This window comes from Balaenoptera physalus (assembly GCF_965194825.1).
Source record: "Balaenoptera physalus genome assembly, chromosome: 16".
Lineage (NCBI taxonomy): Eukaryota > Metazoa > Chordata > Mammalia > Artiodactyla > Balaenopteridae > Balaenoptera > Balaenoptera physalus.
Genome location: NC_138898.1, coordinates 24956962 through 24977452, shown reverse-complemented (window position 1 = coordinate 24977452; position 20491 = coordinate 24956962). Strand labels below are relative to the sequence as shown.

Below are 20491 nucleotides of genomic sequence, written 5' to 3'. Positions count from 1 at the left end.
GAAAACACGATGATCCAAAACCCATGGGATGCAGCAAAAGCAGTTACAAGAGGGAAGTTTATAGCTATACAAGCCTACCTCAAGAAACAAGAAAAATCTCAAATAAACAATCTAATCTTACACCTAAAGGAACTAGAGAAAGAAGAACAAACAAAACCCAAAGTTAGTAGAAGGAAAGAAATCATAAAGATCAGAGCAGGAATAAATGAAATAGAAGCAAAGAAAACAATAGCAAAGATCAATAAAACTAAAAGCTGGTTCTTTGAGGAGATAAACGAAATTGATAAACCATTAGCCAGACTAATCAACAAAAAGAGGGAGAGGACTCAAATCAATAAAAGTAGAAATGAAAAAGGAGAAGTTACAACAGACACCACAGAAATACAAAGCATCCTAAGAGACAACTACAAGCAACTCTATGCCAATAAAATGGACAACCTGGAAGAAATGGACAAATTCTTAGAAAGGTATAACCTTCCAAGACTGAACCAGGAAGAAATAGAAAATATGAACAAACCAATCACAAGTAATGAAATTGAAACTGTAATTAAAAATCTTCCAACAAACAAAAGTCCAGGACAAGATGGCTTCACAGGTGAATTCTATCAAACATTTAGAGAAGAGCTAACACCCATCCTTCTCAAACTCTTCCAAAAAATGCAGAGGAAAGAACACTTCCAAACTCATTCTATGAGGCCACCATCACCCTGATACCAAAACCAGGCAAAGATACTACAAAAAAAGAAAATTACAGACCAATATCACTGATGAATATAGATGCAAAAATCCTCAACAAAATACTAGCAAACAGAATCCAACAACACTTTAAAAGGATCATACACCATGATCAAGTGGGATTTATCCCAGGGATGCAAGTATTCTTCAATATATGCAAATCAATCAATGTGATACACCATATTAACAAATTGAAGAAGAAAAACCATATGATCATCTCAATAGATGCAGAAAAAGCTTTTGACAAAATTCAACACCGATTTATGATAAAAACTCTCCAGAAAGTGGGCAGAGAGGGAACCGAACTCAACATAATAAAGGCCATATACGACAAACCCACAGCAAGCATCATTCTCAATGGTGAAACACTGAAAGCATTTCCTCTAAGATCAGGAACAAGACAAGGATGTCCACTCTCACCACTATTATTCAACATAGTTTTGGAAGTCCTAGCCATGGCAATCAGAGAAGAAAAAGAAATAAAAGGAATACAAATTGGAAAAGAAGAAGTAAAACTGTCACTGTTTGCAGATGACATGATACTATACATAGAGAATCCTAAAAATGCCACCAGAAAACTACTAGAGCTAATCAATAAATTTGGTACAAAATTAATGCACAGACATCTCTTGCATTCCTATACACTAATGATGAAAAATCTGAAAGAGAAATTAAGGAAACACTCCCATTTACCACTGCAACAAAAAGAATAAAATACCTAGGAATAAACCTACCTAGGGAGACAAAAGACCTGTACTCAGAAAACTATAAGACACTGATGAAAGAAATCAAAAATGACACAAACAGATGGAGAGATATACCATGTTCCTGGATTGGAAGACTCAATATTGTGAAAATGACTATACTACCCAAAAAAATCTACAGATTCAATGCAATCCCTATCAAATTACCAGTGGCATTTTTTACAGATCTAGAACAAAAAATCTTAAAATTTGTATGGAGACACAAAGGACCCCAAATAGCCAAAGCAGTCTTGAGGGAAAAAAAACAGAGCTGGAGGAATCAGACTCCCTGAATTCAGACTATACTACAAAGCTACAGTAATCAAGACAATATGGTACTGGCACAAATACAGAAATAGAGATCAATGAAAAAGGATAGAAAGCCCAGAGATAAACCCACACACCTATGGTCAACTAATCTATGACAAAGGAGGCAAGGATATACGATGGAGAAAAGACAGTCTCTTCAATAAGTGATGACGGGAAAACTGGACAGCTACATGTAAAAGAATGAAATTAGAACACTCCCTAACACCATACACAAAAATAAACTCAAAATGGATTAGAGACCTAAATGTAAGACTGGACACTATAAAACTCTTAGAGGAAAACATAGGAAGAACACTCTCTGACATAAATCACAGCAAGATCTTTTTTTGATCCACCTCCTAGAGTAATGGAAATAAAAACAAATGGGACCTAATGAAACTTAAAAGCTTTTGCAAAGCAAAGGAAACTACAAACAAGACGAAAAGACAACCCACAGAATGGGAGAAATTATTTCCAAATGAATCAACGGACAAAGGATTAATCTCAAGAATATATAAATAACTCATGCGGGCTTCCCTGGTGGCGCAGTGGTTGAGAGTCTGCCTGCTAATGCAGGGGACGCAGGTTCGAGCCCTGGTCTGGGAGGATCCCACATGCCGCGGAGCAACTGGGCCCGTGAGCCACAACTACTGAGCCTGTGCGTCTGGAGCCTGTGCTCTGCAACAAGAGAAGCCACGATAGTGAGAGGCCCGCGCACCGTGATGAAGAGTGGCCCCCACTTGCCGCAACTAGAGAAAGCCCTCGCACAGAAATGAAGACCCAACACAGCCAAAAATAAATAAATAAATAAAAATTTAAAAAAAAACAACAACTCATGCACCTCAATATTAAAAAAAAAAGACAACCCAATCAAAAAATGTGCAGAAGAACTAAATAGACATTTCTCCAAAGAAGACATACAGATGTCCAAGAAGCACATGAAATGCTGCTCAACATCACTAATTATTAGAGAAATGCAAATCATAACTACAATGAGGTATCACCTCACACCAGTTAGAATGGGCATCATCAGAAAATCTACAAACAACAAATGCTGGAGAGGGTGTGGAGAAAAGGGAACCCTCTTGCACTGTTGGTGGGAATGTAAATTGATACAGCCACTATGGAGAACAGTATGGAGGTTCCTTAAAAAACTAAAAAGAGAATTACCATATGACCCAGCAATCCCACTACTGGGCACATACCCAGAGAAAACCATAATTCAAAAAGACACATGCACCTTAATGTTCATTGCAGCACTATTTACAATAGCCAGGTCATGGAAGCAACCTAAATGCCCATCGACAGACAAATGGATAAAGAAGATGTGGTACATATATACAATGGAATATTACTCAGCCATAAAAAGGAACGAAATTGGTCATTTGTAGAGACATGGATGGATCTAGAGACTGTCATACAGAGTGAAGTAAGTCAGAAAGAGAAAAACAAATATCATATATGAATGCATATATGTGGAACCCAGAAAAATGGTACAGATGAACCAGTTTGCAGGGCAGAAATAGAGACACAGATGTAGAGAACAAATGTATGGACACCAAGGGGGGAAAGTGGTGGTAGGGGGAGTGTGATGAATTGGGAGATTGGGATTGACATATACACTAATACGTATAAAATGGATAACTAATAAGAACATGCTGTATAAAAAATAAATAAAATTAAATTTAAAAATTAAAAAAAAATTAAGCCCTGTAATTCACTATAACCTTAATTAGTCTAGAGATGTTACCTAGTGACATCTCCTCCCTGCCCATTGTGCAGTGGCTACTATTTATATTAAGCCTGCTGGTTGCTGTGATGGTGATAATTCCTGCATTATCAGGTGTTCAGAGGAAGTGATGAATGTGGACTTTGGGTCTCAGTTCATCCACCCCGAACTCCAGACACTCCTTTTGTAACTCACATTTCCCAATTACCCTTTCACTTCTTTGCAGGAATTCCCAGCATGTTTTTTGGTCAGTTTTATATCATCGTGATAAGGAAAACCCAAAGAAATAGAATAACTACGTATAATGCCTCTCAATCAATGACATGACTTTTGTGACTTGCCTTAATCAGAGCTTTTCCTTAATCAGAGCTTCTCCCCAACCCATTCCACAATATCTCCATTCTTTCCTTTCTTTTTTTTTTCTCTTTTCAAGTTGAATTTATTTCTGATTTGTCCTTCTAATTAATACCCATTGATACCAGAGCTCTGCTGCTTGAAAAAAAAAAAAGGTCTCTTGGGACTTCCCTGGTGGTCCAGTGTTAAAGAATCCGCCTTCCAATGCAGGGGATGCGGGTTCGATCCCTGGTCGGGGAATTAAGATCCCACATGCCACAGGGCAACTAAGCCCACGCGCCTCAAGGAGAGAGCCTGAGTGTCCCAAACTATGGAGTCCACGCACTCTGGAACCCGCGCACCACAACGAGAGAGAGAAAACCTGCACTCCACAACTAGAGAGAAGCCCGCATGCCTCAGCGAAGATCCCGCGTGCCGTAACCAAGACCCGACGCAGCCAAAAAATAAATTAATTAATTAAAAACAAGAAAAAAGTTTTTTTTTTAATTGCTTTTGGAAGAGATTGAGGATACAAAATAAAATCTTAAAATACACATTTAATTTTATGCGACTAATCAAAATATTATCTTGCAATTTCCAATGATTATATTTCTTATTTGTATTCCAGGGGTTATTGCACTGCATCTTTATGAATTCTAGGCAGCATGGTGTAATAGAAAGTTTCAAAACATTATGATAACTACTCAGAATGGATATTTTCCCTCTGCCTCTAATAATCAAAACTTACCAAACCTAACTTTTGTCTCATTAGGACCCAGCCCTGTCCTAAAGCAAATCTGAAACCTGATAAATTAATGACAAGTGTTATTGGTTGGTAATGGCACAAGTTAACTTTCCCAAGTCACATTGGTCTTTTAATAAGGATCATCAATACCTTTACCCAAAGAAGCAGTTAATTACTTCAATCAGTTAGTAGATATTGAGAGAGCAGACGAGACGTGCTTGCTTGCCTAACAGCCCCTCACGATTCTCACAATCTAGACAGGGTCAGCAGACTTTTTCTGTGAAAGGCCAGAGAGTAAATATTTTATGCTTTGTGGACCACATAGGGTCTCTGTTGGGTTTTTTTTTTTTTTAATAGAACACTTTACAAACGTGAAAACCATTTTTAGCTTGAAGACTGTACAAATGCTACACGAAATATGGAAAGGGCAAATGAATACTGCAGTCACTAACAGCTACAGATTCAGCCTCAGTGGTAAGTAAATAAATGCTTGTATAACAAGCTAAGTACTGTGCTTAGGTCAGAAGTGGTCAGGCTTAAGAACTGGTAAAGGAGGAGCTTTGTATGGGGACCAGGAAGTAGCCAAGCTTGGCTAGGATATATACTTCCTATAGGAAAAGATAAAGCTGGAAAGGAATGTGGAAGGCAGGTTGGGAGGGCTCTGGTGCCTTTTTGAGGCTATGGATTATGTATTTCATTTGGTAGTCAGGGTAACCCCTGCAGAGGAATAGAATGCTTGGAATCCAGCAGCAGCCTCTTAATTGGTTTTCCTTCCTTTCAATCTTGTCCCCTCCATCTCCACACCCCAGTCAGAGGGATCTTTCTACAATGCAAATCTGAACAAGTCCCTCCCCCTATTCAAAACTTTTCATTCATTTTCCATCGACCTTAAGATATTGTTCAAACTCCTTACCATGGTTTGTACAAGTCCCATCATGATCTGGCCCCTGCTTCCATCTCCTGTTATGTTTATTTGCCAGCCTTACTGATCTTTTCTAGTTCCTCAAATGCACCATCCTCTCTTGCCTTTGGATCGTCATGTATATGGTTCTCAGTGTCTGCAACACTGCCATCACCACCTCCACTCTCCTCTCCAACATGGATAAGTCCAAATCAGCCCTCTGTTTTCAGCTTCAATACAACATGCTTCAAGAGACCTTCCCTAGTCCATGCACTAGTTGAGGTCTCCCATAGCACAAGCTTTATTAGAATAACTTATTTAACTTGTCAGTCATCCCTGATAGAGTGTAAGCTCTGTAAGGACAGGCATCATTGTGTATCTTGATCACTATTTTTACCCAAGAATCTAGCATAACACTGGTTCATAGTTGGTACTTAACAAATATTTTTTAACTAGCTGAATGAAAGTATGTATGAATGAATGAATGAATGAATGAAAGGAAATGGGGCTTTATTTAAAAGGAAGCTTAGTCTGGTTATATGTTCTAGAGTCAAGGAGGCCAGTAAGGAGGCTCTTATGGAAGACCAAGCGGGAGGAACTAGGCTGCTAGGGACAGAAGGAATGGAAAGGGAGGGAGGGTTGTGAGAATTGGGGGGAGTGAAAATCACTAGAACTTAATGACTGATTGACTGGGTGTGGGGAACAAGAGAGAAGGAGAAATTGCTCTCCAAGCTGAGAGCCCAGCAGCATCATTAGAGAGAGAGAGAGGGAGTCCTGCTAGGAAGAGAGGTCCAAGTTACTGCTTGGGGCTCGTCACTGTGCCAGGTTCATGGTCATAGAAATGAGTAAAACATGACCTTTTTTTTTATCAAGTGGGAGAGACAAACACATAAACAATGTGATAAAGGATTTGACAGAGAACAGTACAAAGTTCTGAGAAGCAGAGAATGGAGCAAATTACTATGCCTCAGTCCCCAGACTTTCCTGATAAAGGTTTGTTTGGGTTAACTATTGCTGATAGGGACTAGAAACCTCAGAGATCGAACTGCATGGAGCTGGGAAACTTAGGGCCTCAAAAAATGTTTTGGGCTCTAGGGCCTGAGGAGGTGTATTGTCCCACCACACAAAAAAGATGTGAGCTGCTTGAAAAACCTCTGTATTGCCTCTTTCTGTTTTATAGATTGAGATTCTTCAAGTCATTGTTTATTTGAAAAAAGAGTTCCCCTGCTAAATGAATGCAAACCACTCACCTAGCCCACTCCCCTCATTTTACCAAAAAGAAAATTAGAGTCCATTAAAAAAAAAAAGAAGAATGGATTTGTCCAAATTCACGCATTTACTAATGCTTAAGCTAAGACAAGAACTCAGAGGTCCTGACTCCGAGCCCAGGGCTCATTCTATTGACTCACTACCAGGCTTTGTGAAAGAAAATTGGTGGCCAGTTCATGATAGGCAAATAAATGCCCATTGATGAAAGGATCTGAAGGAATCAGAAGAAATGGAGTTAGGGCTGAGAGAGGTAGAGGATGGACTTCAAAAGGAAGGGACTGTCCCCTCTACCTTTAAGAAGTTTAGAATGAGGTTGGGGGCTGGCTATTTGGGTCCTCCTTCTCCCGGAATGTAACAGAAATGGAGAGAATTTTACTCTAAGCAATCTGAGGGCTGGGAGGAATAGGCTAGAAATTGCCAGGCTGAGCCCAGGAATGGGCAGGACCAGCACGAGCAGATTGTTTTATTCTCTTCTCACCCACTATGCCTTATGGCAGGGCCAGAGAACCTTGGGAAAGCAGTCTCAGCTTTTTCCCAGACCAGAAAGAACACACACAGGGTGGGTGAGGAGTAGGGATTCCACACTCAGAGAAGATGAAGATGCTGTTGAAGCTGTGAGCCCTCACTAAGCCAAACCTAGACATTCATGGGAAGAAATCCACTCTGGGATCTGTCTGGTTCATCAAAATCCAGCTAGCAATAAATCAATAAATATAGTTAGCCTATTTGAACAGGTCCATCCTATCCTCCTGACGCAAACCATATCTTCATTTATTTCCTCTGGATGTCGGAATATTGCATATGCAATGACTTACACACTTGTCCAAAAAAGCCATTTATCCCTACACCTTCTCATTCAGTCTTAACTCATGAGCCTTATTCTCTGCACTTCAGTAAGACCTCTGCCAGTGTGAGGCATTACTGGGAACCTTTCAACAACTCTGCCCAAGCCTAGGGTCTCCTGGGGCCACTGACTTAAAAAACCCCAGCACCCCACCCTCTGGAAGGCAGAGACCAATTGCAATGCATTCCTTTTCTCTTTGCTTCAGTCTCCCTCCCTTTTTTTAAAAATAAATAAATTTATTTATTTATTTATTTATTTATGTATGGCTGTGTTGGGTCTTCGTTGCTGCGTGCAGGCTTTCTCTAGTTGGGGCGAGTGGGAGCTACTCTTCATTGCTGTGCGCGGGCTTCTCATTGTGGTGGCTTCTCTTGTTGCGGAGCACGGGCTCTAGGCGTGCGGCTTCAGTAGTTGTGGCTCGCAGGCTCAGTAGTTGTGGTGCATGGGCTTAGTTGCTCCACAGCATGTGGGATGTTCCCGGACCAGGGCTCAAACCCGTGTCGCCTGCACTGGCAGGCAGATTCTTAACCACTGCGCCACCAGGGAAGTCCCTCCCTCCCTTTCTTGTCTTTCTTTCTTCCTCTCCCATCTCTCCTTTTCTCTCTTCTTCCTTTATCAGTTCCCCTTCCCTGTCCTAAGCCTTGCTGGTCCTCCAGCTCCCCTGGGACGCTGGGGTGTGGAATGGGATCAGAGCACCAGCCCAAAGAAAGCAGGAGGCCACATCCATTTGCCAGGACCCCTGGCCCACCTGACTGCCTTCTCTGTCCCACTCAGGCCTCCCGGAATGGATGTCATCCGCCTCCTCCTGGCTACCCTGCTGGTCTGCCTGTGCTCCCTCACTGCCTACAGCCACCTGGCACCTGAGGAAAAGCCCAGAGATGAAAGGAGCCTGAGGAGCAACTCTTCCATGAACCTGTTGGATTTCCCTTCTGTCTCTATTGTGGGTAGGTAGCCTGGCCTGGGGCCCAGCCTCCAGGCTCTGGCCCAAGAGAACTGCAGGATGGCAAACACACTCCCCAAGCTGATACCAGGATCCACTGCCATAGGTCAGAGCTCCTTCGTGCTCATTCCTCAAAACAATCCTGGAGGAATAAAGTGCCCCTTAACTCATTTGGTTTAGGAAAGCCCTGCCTGCCACCAATCGAATACGCAGCTTAGCATGTTAGAGGTTCTGAGAAACCTTAAAGTCATGACACTTGGTGAATTTGGTTTAACTTACCATTTCTGAAACTTAATGAGTCATGGAACTCCTATGAATGGTAAAAATTTTAGGAAATGCTGCAGAATATAACCAAGTCTGGGATGAACTAGTCCTTTCATGCCAGGGTTGAGAATTGAAAATGACTGCTTGGGAGAAAATATCAGGGGCATTAGAGCCTGGCATGGAGATCTTCTGGTTCGACTTCATCTGACAATAATAATAATAACATATATACTTATTTTGTGCTAGGCACTGTGAAGTGAGTATTATTTTTATTCCTATTTTATTTCACAGCTAAGTAAATTAAGTCTTAGAAAAGTTAAGTAACTAACACACAGTTCTTAATTGGCAAAGCCAGAATTCAAACCCAAGTGTTTAACTCCAGAACCTAAGCTCAAAACTAATATTCCTTGCTGACTTGTCTCTCACTTCAAAAAGAGGATATTCTAGATATATCAGGGAAGGGACTGGGGCACATTAACATTGATTGATCACCTTCGATGTGTCAGACTTTCCACTTTATAAACATACCTCATTTATCCTCAAAACAACTCTTCAAGGTAGGTATTACAGTATCCTACTTGCAGATGAGAAAACTGAGTCTTAAGGAGATTAAGTAGGTTGCTCAAGGCCACAAAGCTGTTATATGGCAGAGTCAGGATTCAAATCAGGTATGCCTGGCTCCAAAGCTCTGAGAAATGGAAAATAGGGATACAGGAAAAACAAGTCCATCCATGTACAAGACACTGAGTCCATTTTCCAGGGCCGCCTTTGCTTTCCCTCAGAGGACTCTTTGCTCTCAGTCTCTGGCTCCAGGTCTGCAGCCAGGCTAACAAGAACCTGCTGGCCTAAGTCCCAAGATGTGATCTATCCAGCCAACCCTTCATCCTCTCCCCTACCCTGGGGCTTCCTGGAGCCCCCTCTGTTCCTCCCACTTCATTGCAGCTCAGGGCCCTCAGAGACTGGCTTTGCTCCTTCTCTCCTTGAAGCACAGAACAAGAAATCCAAAAAGATCAGCAGAAAAGAAGCGGAAAAAAAGAAAAGATCTTCCAAGGTAGGTCTGGGAGCTCACATTGTTGGGGTGGGACTGGACTTAAAGGGAGAGCATCCCCAAGCTCTGGCTAGGAACTAAATAAAAGATTTCCCAGGCCTGCATGCCCAAAAGAAACTGAAAGCTACCAAAACTTCCTGGCCTCAAGCCCTGAACCAGACCCCCAGGAGCTGAGGCCCAGAAAGCTAAGGTTCACTGAGCAAAATAGCTTACCTGCTAAAAAGCATCTTCCTATACTAGCTCACACCCTGCCTGAAATTTCACCATCACTCATTCTTTTGGATGAATGCAATGTTTCCCAAACCTCAGTCATTTCAGAACCATTTCCACAACTTTTACCATATCTGAGTTTCACCTATTTAATATATTCGTTTAAAATTAAAACTTTAGTTTTAAAACTTTTCTATCATGGTTATATAGTTATTTAAAAACCTATATAACCATGATAGAAAACCAGTATCACTTGACATAAATAGAAAGTAACCCTAAAAATAAGTAAAATGAAAATAAAACCTTGTTTTTTGAAAACTCAGTTCCTCAGTTGCACTAGACACATTTCAAGTACTCAGCAGCCACATATGGCTGACTGGCGGCTGCCTGTATTGGACAGCACAGCAAAGAATGTCCCCAGGAAAGGGAGTAGCAAACTCAAAGCTCCTGCAGTAGGAACTCATTTCTTGTGTTCGGTGCACAGAAGGCAGTGTGCTAAAGACCCGTGGGAGAGGTGGGCGGGCCAAACCACAGAGGACCTCAAGGACCAAAGTAAGGGGGAGGAGGGTGTGCTTTAAGCCCGAGTGTGATGCCATCATAGGTCTTCTGAGAGGTCCCTTTTGTGTACTGGAGGTTGGACTGTAAGGGGGCAAGAGCAGCAGACAGGGGCCTAGCCCAGGGTAGCAGCGGTAGCGAAGCAGTGGGTAGACCCCGGATCTATTGTGAAGGCAGAACTGACAGGGACTGTGGCTACACCGGAAGGGGAAGGCAACAGAGACGGTAGTTAAAAACGGTGGAGCTGAGTGGGATGCCCTAGGGAGAGAACAGGCCAGGCCGGAGCCAGTTAAGTTCTGATGAAGTGGGGCATTGTTGGGGGAGCAGGCGGGGACCCGCTGGGGTGCCCTGTGGGCATCAGTCGAGCGGGCGGTGGGCAGCAGGTGGGGATGTCTGGTCGGGGGCCTCCATAGTCCAAGGAGTTCCCAGGCAGAGGTGAGGACGAGTGGGGCGGACGTGGACTGCTCGGGCAGCCCCGGCGTTTCCCCGCAGAAAAAGGCTTCGATGAAGAAGGTGGCACGGCCCCGGCCCCCGCCGCCTGGCCCCTGCGTGGCCACCCGCGACAGCTGCAAGCCGCCGGCGCCCGCCTGCTGCGACCCGTGCGCCTTCTGCCAGTGCCGCTTCTTCCGCAGCGCCTGTTCCTGCCGCGTGCTCAACCCCACCTGCTGAGCGCGCCTCTGGGTGGTGGGCGGGGTGGGGCGGGGCTTCTAGGGGCGGGGCTCCCCGGACGGGCCCTTCTGGGGCGGGCTATCTCTAGTAGGTGTGGCTTCCTAGAACAGGGAGTGGGGGTGGCTACTGACGTTGGGGCGGAGCTTTCAGGAGGCGGGGCTTCAAGGAGACTTGGCTTGGGCTGGGCTAAAATCCAAATATATGTAGGCTAATCAAAGGTGTGTGGCTGTTTCTTTAAAGAACCCAAAAGATCCTTTTCCCTTCGCCGAGTCCCCTTCACCGCAGAAGTTCTGCGGGCTGCGCACTTGCTTTCTCCTGGGCCAGGGGAAACCTGGTTACCTGGCCCTGAGGCTGCCCTCCTGGTAAGCCCATCTCTGGGTGTGGCCGCCAGAGACAATGCTGCCCCCTTCCTTTAAGCCTGGGAACACCCGAAGCTGCCTCCAAAACCAGGGAGGCAGAAAGGAACCATTAAGGAACTGCCTTTCAGTGTTTCACCCTTTCCCCCTTCTAAGGAGCTCCCCTCAGCACCCCCCAAAACAAGAAAGGCTACAACTCCATACACAGTCTCACTGGGCTGTCTGTCCTAAGGGGTCTGCGGATACAAACTGGGGTGGCTGATTGTGACTGGGCATTGCTCTGGCCTGAGGACCGTAGAGCCTTAGGAGGCTCCCCCAAAATGGTTAGCCTAAGAGACAAATAAAGGAGGGCGGTAGTCTACTGGAGAGGTCTGAGGACCTCAAAGAATCAAAGGAAAAGCCATACAACAAGCCTCAGAAAGGGTAGGACTCTGAGGGATGTGAAAGGAGCCAGGTCAAAGAAACCAATGGGCAATGTTTTCAGGGCAAGACTATGGGATAAGTCACCTCCAACAGCTTCAGTTCTTGCATGGGACCATTCATAATTCAAATGCCCTAGAAAGAGAATCTGATTGAGTTTTCCCACTCCCACGCTAAATGAACACTGATCATTGGTCCCCAGCCATTTTTAATTCTGAAAGCCTAGAGTTTGGGCTCTCCCAAGTAGGAAACAGGTGTTCAGGAATCCTTCCTCACTCCCTGCCCCGGCTCTGTCAGCCAGGAAGGAGGCAGTGGGCCTGGGCGTGGTGAGTAGGCAGCAACTTTTGTCCTGGATTATCAGGGGCCTGTCTCCTAGTGTCCCAAACTGTTGCCTGAGATTCTATCCTTAGAGATTCTGAGTCTGTGGGAAACTGAAATGCAGCATTTTATCTCTGGAAGGACCCTGGGAGGTGCTGTTTTGGGGAGAGAGGTGGTAAAGGTAGGAACAGGGTCTGTGTGGGCACAGTCACATGAAAACTCCCAGCACCTTGAGAGGAAAGGGCTCTAAATGACATCACCTACTTGCCCTGCTTGGCTGAGGGCATCCCTGCCAGTGAAAAGGTAGAAAAGCTGAGGTTTCACCTGTCAGCGTCTCCCAGAGCTGGAGCTCTTCCCCAGGGAATCACTATAAGCAAGAAAGAAGAAACTGCAAACGATGGTGATGTAAGAAGATAATTGTTTTGTTAAAAAATAATAACAAGGCCTGTCTGTACATGAGAAAGAGTCTAGAAAGAGGCTATGTGACAGAATAATGTGGAGCAGTTGCCTCAGCCCTGGTAACCACCATGTATCTCGGTCCTTGGAGGTGAGGACAGTTGGGCTCCGGGGTCAGCACAGATGGGGCCACCTCCCCTGACGCACTTGTCAACTTACAATCTTCCCTCTTTAAAAAAGGAATGGAGGAGGCAAACATCAGACCCTGGACTGGACCGAGCTAGAGCCACCTAGACAGAGCACACACACAAAAAGATGGGTGCCCCAGGCTAGGCTGGGGACACGATTCTGCACATTGGGAAAGTCTGTGTTTCTCTGGGCTTCCATTTACTTGTCTGTAAAATGGGATATAATCACTCTTGCTGTTCTTGTTATAAATCTGAGATAGTGTTGCTTCTTATACCTTAACACAACAAGCAACATACACACACAGACAGAGAAAAGCTACCAGTTGCTTGTTTTTGTTTTCTGTCATTTAGGCTGCAAGCCCACAGGGCAAGAACCTTTTGTTCCTTGTACCACAGCTGCTGCTGAGTAAATGTCATCAGTAATTAGAATATTGGGAATATACTGCAGCGGCTGCTCCAGTGTTTTCCAGACATTGCTCACCTACCAGGCACCATTTGACCCCTATGAGTGAGGCCAGAGATGCAAAGCCAAAGACCCAGTCCATTAGTGACAAAACCACTAGGCTGCTGGGTCCAGACAACCGCATGGAAGCCCAACCCATTCACTCATTCAGCAAATGTGTATTGAGCACGTACTAGGTGCCAGGCATTGTGCCAGGTGCTGTGAATACTGTGGTGAACAAGTCTAATCCTCTCCTTACAGAGCTCATGGCCCAGTGGACCATGACCACCAGCCCTTGTTAAAGGTTAGAACCATTGTTAGCATGTTTGGTCTGTTCCCTCAGACTCTCAGTTCTTACTTCTGTTGACTCAGATCCCTGGTTAGGTATTTATCTGCCCAAGTTCCCCTTCAGCTTGAGAGCCTAAGATTCATCCACCTTTTCAGAATTCCTCCTCAAGCCTTAGGGTCCTGAGAGAATGGTTCTGGGTCTCTGCAAAATCCTGCCTGAGTGACCAGAATTGGAATACATCTGTGACTCAGAGTTGTGAAGATGTGGGACACACATACCCTATTTCCCACACCATTATTCATATTTCTCTCCCCCCTGCCCCATACACACACAAAGTGCAAAGGTGAATTCTGTCCTAGATATATTCTACTTTTGTGGCTATTGATTTAGGATTAGGATCATTTCTTCCTGTAGAGCATGGCCTTGCACTTGTGCCAAAGTTCTCACAGTGTGGCCTTGAATAAGTCACTGACCTCTTGATGCTACTACCATTTCCCCATTTGCAAAATTCGGAGTAAATCAGCATGTTTTGGTTGCAAACAACAGAAACGATTCTGGCTAGCCTAAGAAACAAATAAAGGGGGGTGGTAGTCTACTGGAGAGGTCTGGAGACCTCAAAGAATCGAAGGAAAAGCCATACAACAGGCCTCAGAAAGGATAGGTCCCTGAGGGATGTGAAAGGAGCCAGGCCAAAGAAACCAATGGACAGCGTTTTCAGGGCAAAGCTATGGGATAAGTCACCTCCAACCACTTCAGTTCTTGCATGGGACCATTCATAATTCAAATTCCCAAGAGCGGGAATCTGATTGACCTGAAGTGGTACCCAGGAAAGGGTGGCCCATCTTGATAGACAGTCCCACAAAGTCTGTTCAAAATGTGGGAGGGATAATTCTCCAATAAAAAAAACCCAAAGATACAGTTACTGGAGGGCAAAATCCACAACTGGCCACTATGAGAGAGCTGGTCTCTGGATTTATTCTGAGGACACTTTTGGCACCAGAAATTCTGCAACATAATCTGAAGCAATGGTTTTCTTTTTTTTTTTAGGAGAGGTACCCTTTCCTCAGTTGAATTCTTAAGGGGGAACCCCATTATATAATACACATTAAAATAGTTTTAAGTTACTATAAGGTTGTAATGATGCACACAAAAATTTGAAATCAGAGATTAGAGATTAACGGTTGCCCTCCCATATCAGCCTCAGCAACCGGTTTGTTTCCATCTTTTGTTTTGGTTGCACAGTACCGACAAAGGTCTACTTCACACAGAGAAGTTGTTGCAAAAGGTTTTAACAGCTCACCCTGTGACCTCAGAACAGTCTCCTGTTAGAAACAGCAAGAGGTTTATTTCAAAATCTAGTCCAGGTGGTCTCCAACGTGTTAAAATTTGGTACCTAGCACATTTAAACATGAATGTTTTTATTACTTTTAAATGGCTTCAAAGTTTTTCAAAGTAGAAGTTGAAGCTTATGGATCTACAGAAGCAATATACTTCCAAAACCACTACCCTGAGGGGTAGCAGGTCCTCAGGACCTCAAATCCCTTCCTGGCTTGTGGACCACAGGCCAACCTAATTGGCAATCCTTGGATCCTTACTCTAAGTGCCTCCACCTGTTTGAACAACCACAGATCTAGCGTCTTCACCCACTGTCAAGAAATTACTCCCAGTCATACATACAACAGGAACTTTATAAAGGAATTTAACTCCAAAAACCAATTCCCATGTGTGAAGGGGACAGGATAGGTAAAGAAAAGAATTTAATTTTAACTGAAGTAGCCAAACCATCTGTAGCAAACTTCAGATTAGTCTAGAATAAACGTGTTCCTCCCTTTCTTCTTCCATGCACGAAGTATATTTATTGTGAGGCAAAGGGTGTGTGTGTTGTGGGACTGGGGGTAGGGCAGGAATGTCTTCTGTTTTCTCAGTAAAATCATCAAATGTTTATGTTCACTCCAGAAAAGAGTTTTATACTGATGGCTTGCAGAGAGACAGTAGCTATTGTCAGCTCTCCCAGCTGGCTATGGGAGTTGTAGAGTCTGGGAGGTGGCACCACCTAATGGTGATGATGATGATGATGGCGATGATGATCGTGCCTTCTTGTTATCTGCGGAGCCCAGCAAATAGCTTCATTCCTTTGACTCTTGAAGATTTTCACATCTTTCAGAGCTCCTCTTTGGAATTCCTGGACCCAGTGGCTGCATAGACTACCAGAGCAATAATAAAATCACGACTACTAAAGAAAAATTAATATAATGATGATGATGATAAAAACCTTCCTAAATTACCTAATTTTATAAGATCACATTTACAAGCCATTGAGTGAGCTGATTCCTCCCCAAATCAAAAACTAGAGCCTTATGACTTTGGGGAAAAGTTTAGTTTTTTGGTTTTTTTTTTTTTCTTTTTTTCTCTCATTATTTATCCCAATGTCTATCAACATCTGGAATTCTGCATAATGTATACATGTCAGAGGTTGCAAAAGAAAAGTAGAGAAGGGGCCTGGGGGGGAAGGGAGGGCAGTGCAGCCCCTGAGGAGCTGGGAAATAAAGAGGGTTATTTGATAAGGGGAAGGGGACATTGAATTCAGTGATCAGCCAAGGGCTACCCCTTTAAAATCCCAAAGCTGCCTTGGTTTCCCAGTCTTAAATGATCTGGAAATTAATTGATCTTTGTCTAACAGAACCTCCCCACCCCCCTATCCAGGAAGGCCCAACTGTACTGGAGCACCTCAAGTAATCCTCAGTAATTTCACCCAAACCAGAATCATGGAGCCCCCTGCACTGGCTCTGAGATGAGTGCAGAGCCTCTGGAGGGTCCTGAGTTGCTCGCCCTCTCCCCAGGATGCCTGAGGTTGTTTCCTGACTTTTGCCAGGGACCCAGGGCTGCTGCTAACAGCCTGAGGCTTATGTGATTTGTAACTATCATAATATCATACTAGTAATGTCTATTGATTGAGGCCTGTGGGATCTGCATTTATCATATCATACTAATAATGTCTATTGATTGAGCAGCTACTTCATGCCAGAATGATACCCAAGCTCCCAAATTTGCTTCTTGAGGTAAGAATTATAGTAAATAAGGGAACTTGGGGCTCAGAGAGGCTAGGTATTGTGCCTGGATCTCACACCTCAGCGCTGGGATTCATGCCCAGCCCACCTCATTCCAAAGCCTACGCCCTTAACCACCAGGCCACTGAAAGCCAGGCAAAGGAGATTCTGACTGCCTAGAGCCGACACCTTGCAGGAGCCTCAGCCCCAAGGTTTTCTCCCATTTTCTCTCCTGGTGCCATTTCTGTCTTCTCCACCTCAGCAGGACACTTGAAATTGCCAGAGACGGCAACCCTGTTCAAATGGGCTAAAGGAAAAAAAGGGAACTTTGTTGTTGTCACAGCACTAAACAGTCCAGTGGGTAGATCTAGTTAGCATAAAGCATGACTAGATTCAGGTCCTCTGGAATGTGTCACTCTGTCTCTCAATTCTATGTTGGTGTCACCCTCAGGCAGACTTCCCCTCATGGGGGCAAAGAAGCAGCTCTAGGCTCACATTCCTGCCAAGCCTGGCAGCCCTACTGAAGAGAGCGCCTTTTCTCCATTTTCAGGACAGGTGGGTCTTTTACAGTTGCCACCTGCTGTGCAACAGGCACTGGGTGGGAGGGGTCGCAAGGGAACTTGTTAGAAATGCAAATTATAGGGCCCCATCTCAGGCCTACTGAATCAGAAGCTCTGGGGGTGAGCCCAGCAATCTGTGGTCCTGGGCTCACCCCCAGGACCCCTGACAAGGGGTCAAGCCCCAGGTGGTCCTGACACAGGTTTAAGAACCACTGGGTTAGTGGGGATCCGTACAAGCCAGCAGTTAGAAGAGCCAGCAAGTTCCCCACAAAGAGACATGCTGAGGCAGGGCATTCTGTTGGACATACCCTGGGTGTATGTTCCCAGCTACTTCTGTTTCTCTCCCTTGTAATAAGGCAAGTATGAGAAGAACTGTGAGTGGGGGTAATCAGACTATCAGGGTACTTAGCAGTGTGAATGTAGGTACCAACTATTTATGGAGTTGTCAGGAAAAGCCCACTGCCCAGCACCTGGGGTCTTTTGGGACCCCTCGAAGGTTGTAACTCCTCCAGCCAGGGAGAGAAGCCAGCAGACCGGAAGGAATCTGGCCCCAAGCACAGCCCGCACGGGGTGCAGGCAGCCCAGGGTAAGCTCCTGGGATCACTATTGGACAGTTCTCTGTATTGCATCACACCAGATTTCTAGTAAAAATCCTGAAATCCTGGGGTTGAATCTGGACCAACTATGTGAGCTATGTGCCTATCCTTGAGCCAGTTTGGAGAGTGTATCCATGAGTAACTTACTGAAGCTGATTGACAAGGCCTGATCACATAAGCCCCCCTGGCTGCCTCCATCACTTCAAGCAGATTTCCTAGCCTTGTCCTCTGGGGTAGTCCTGAGTGGGTCTCAGGGATGAGAATCTGGATTCCTGAGGTTTCCTGAAACCTCAGCTCCCCAAAGCAGAGCCGACCCCTGCCTGCTGCCTCTTGTAGTTCTCCCGGCATAAGCAGGCCCTCCCAACCCCTCCTGGGTTTTACTCCATGCTACCTCAAACCCTCCAACCTCCTCATTACTTGTCTCCAACAAGACTTGAAAAGGGATTCCAGCACATCTAGCCTAGCAAGGCCCTCCCACCTTAACCTGCCACGTGGAGGTGGGCAGAGGGCCTTGGTATGCAGGAAAGAGCTCTTGCCTAGAGGCAAGCAGGACACCTAGATCTTCAGGGTGACTTTGGACTTCACTTAAACTCTCTGGGCCCGCATTTCTCCATATACACATGCTGGATTTGGCTCTATAGATGCTCTAAGTTCCTTCCAAGTTCTAAGATCCTAAGATTTTTCTAAAGTACTGTTTAATTTTCTAAATATCCTAAATTTCCTGCCTTCAAAACAGCTCCTTCCCACCCAGTGGTGCCTGACACAGCCCTGAAAACTTGACATAAAACTCTTTATATATTTACAATAGCCAGGACATGGAAGCAACCTAAGTGTCCATCAACAGATGAATGGATAAAGATGTGGCACATATATACAATGGAATACTACTCAGCCATAAAAAGAAACGAAATTGAATCATTTGTAGTGAGGTGGATGGACCTAGAGTCTGTCATACAGAGTGAAGTAAGTCAGAAAGAGAAAAACAAATACCGTATGCTAACACATATATATGGAATTAAAAAAAAAAAGGTCATGAAGAAACTTTTCTTCAAGGTTCTTGAAGAAAAGACGGGAATAAAGACACAGACCTACTAGAGAATGGACTTGAGGACACGGGGAGGGGGAAGGGTAAGCTGGGACGAAGTGAGAGAGTGGCATAGACATATATACACTACCAAATGTAAAATAGCTACTGGGAAGCAGCCGCATAGCACAGGGAGATTAGCATAGCACAGGGAGATTAGCATAGCACAGGGAGATTAGCTCGGTGCTTTGTGACCACCTAGAGGGGTGGGATAGGGAGGGTGGGAGGGAGGGAGACGCAAGAGGGAAGAGATATGGGGATATATGTATATGTATAGCTGATTCACTTTGTTATAAAGCAGAAACTAACACACCATTGTAAGGCAATTATACTCCAATAAAGATGTTAAAAAAAAAAACCTAAAAACTCTTTATATACATGTTATGTCACTGACCCTCAAAACAACCATCTGAGGTAGGTACTTCTGTCCTTGCCCAAAGTCACATGGTGAGTTAACAGCAGACCCAGGTCTCCTCCCTTCAAAGCCCAGTCCACTGTTCCACAAAATCCCCCAGGTCTTAACCTCCCTTCTCACTTTCCTGGAAAAAAAAAAATCCAGTCAGACCAGATACTATAGGACCCTTGGCCAATTCCTTCTTTCCCCATGATGCCCAGGCATCAGGAGTGGAGTTGCGGGGAACAGGAGACGCCATCAACTTTCACTGTGGATACCTGGTCAGTGTCAAACATGTGACAGATTAGCAGATCTGAGATCAGAGGTAAGGCTGAGACCAGATGTGAAAGGAGAGGGTGTTTTTTTTTAAAAAAGAAAGGTTCTGAGAACTGGCAGGACACCTCCAAAGAGGAAAGGAAAAGGCCAGGATAACAGAAACCAGAACCCCTAGGGGACCGGATGTGGGGGACTACATTGGATCTCACAGAGGGAACATCTGGAAAGGTATTTCTTGAGTCTGGGAGCAGACAGGTTTGAGGGAAGGGAGCGTGGCTGCCATGAAGGATAAGGCGTTAAACCTCTCTGGCTCAGATGAACAGCAGCCCTCCCCCTTTTCTACTGAGAAGAGCTGGGATTCTGGTCTCAGAGTCCTACCGAGTACAAAAACCAGCTCACTCTCTCAAAGCCTGTTTTCTGAACTGTAAAACGGGAATTCAAGTCTCTACAAGGTTATCAGGAGGAATAAGTAAGCGCTTACTTAGAGCAGTGGCTGGTACACAATTAGCTGTAAAAGAAATGGCAGTGGGCAGCAGTGGATCTCGGTCTGTTTTGACCATTGGTGTCATGATTGGTTGAGAGGTGGTTCCTGTGTCGTTTGTTGCTAATAATAGTTGAAGTACCAAAGTTTTAAAATTATTTACAGCAGAGTCATAGCATACATTCATGTAACCTAATGCAACAGCAACTATATGCATGGAGAAAAAAAGGCTGAGAATTAACTGGGCAGGACACCTTGATGAGCATCCAAGCCCGAGAAAGCATGGGGAGGGGCTATTGATCCTCTAGTTTTCAGCCCTTCACGCCTGTTAGACCGCAGGCCATCGACAAGGG

The 20491-nt window shown here is 44.6% G+C and overlaps 1 protein-coding gene across 1 annotated transcript in view; it reads left to right on the top strand.

Annotated features, from left to right (window-relative positions):
• The window catches only part of ASIP (agouti signaling protein), a 100795-nt gene extending 89409 nt beyond the window's left edge, over positions 1-11386 (top strand). Inside the window, exons 3-5 of the mRNA XM_082432263.1 lie at positions 8380-8549; positions 9796-9860; positions 11115-11386. Coding sequence (XP_082288389.1) covers positions 8380-8549; positions 9796-9860; positions 11115-11291 — 412 coding nt within the window. The 3' untranslated portion in view covers positions 11292-11386. The remainder of the gene's footprint in view (positions 1-8379; positions 8550-9795; positions 9861-11114) is intronic.
• The last annotated feature ends 9105 nt before the right edge of the window (positions 11387-20491 follow it).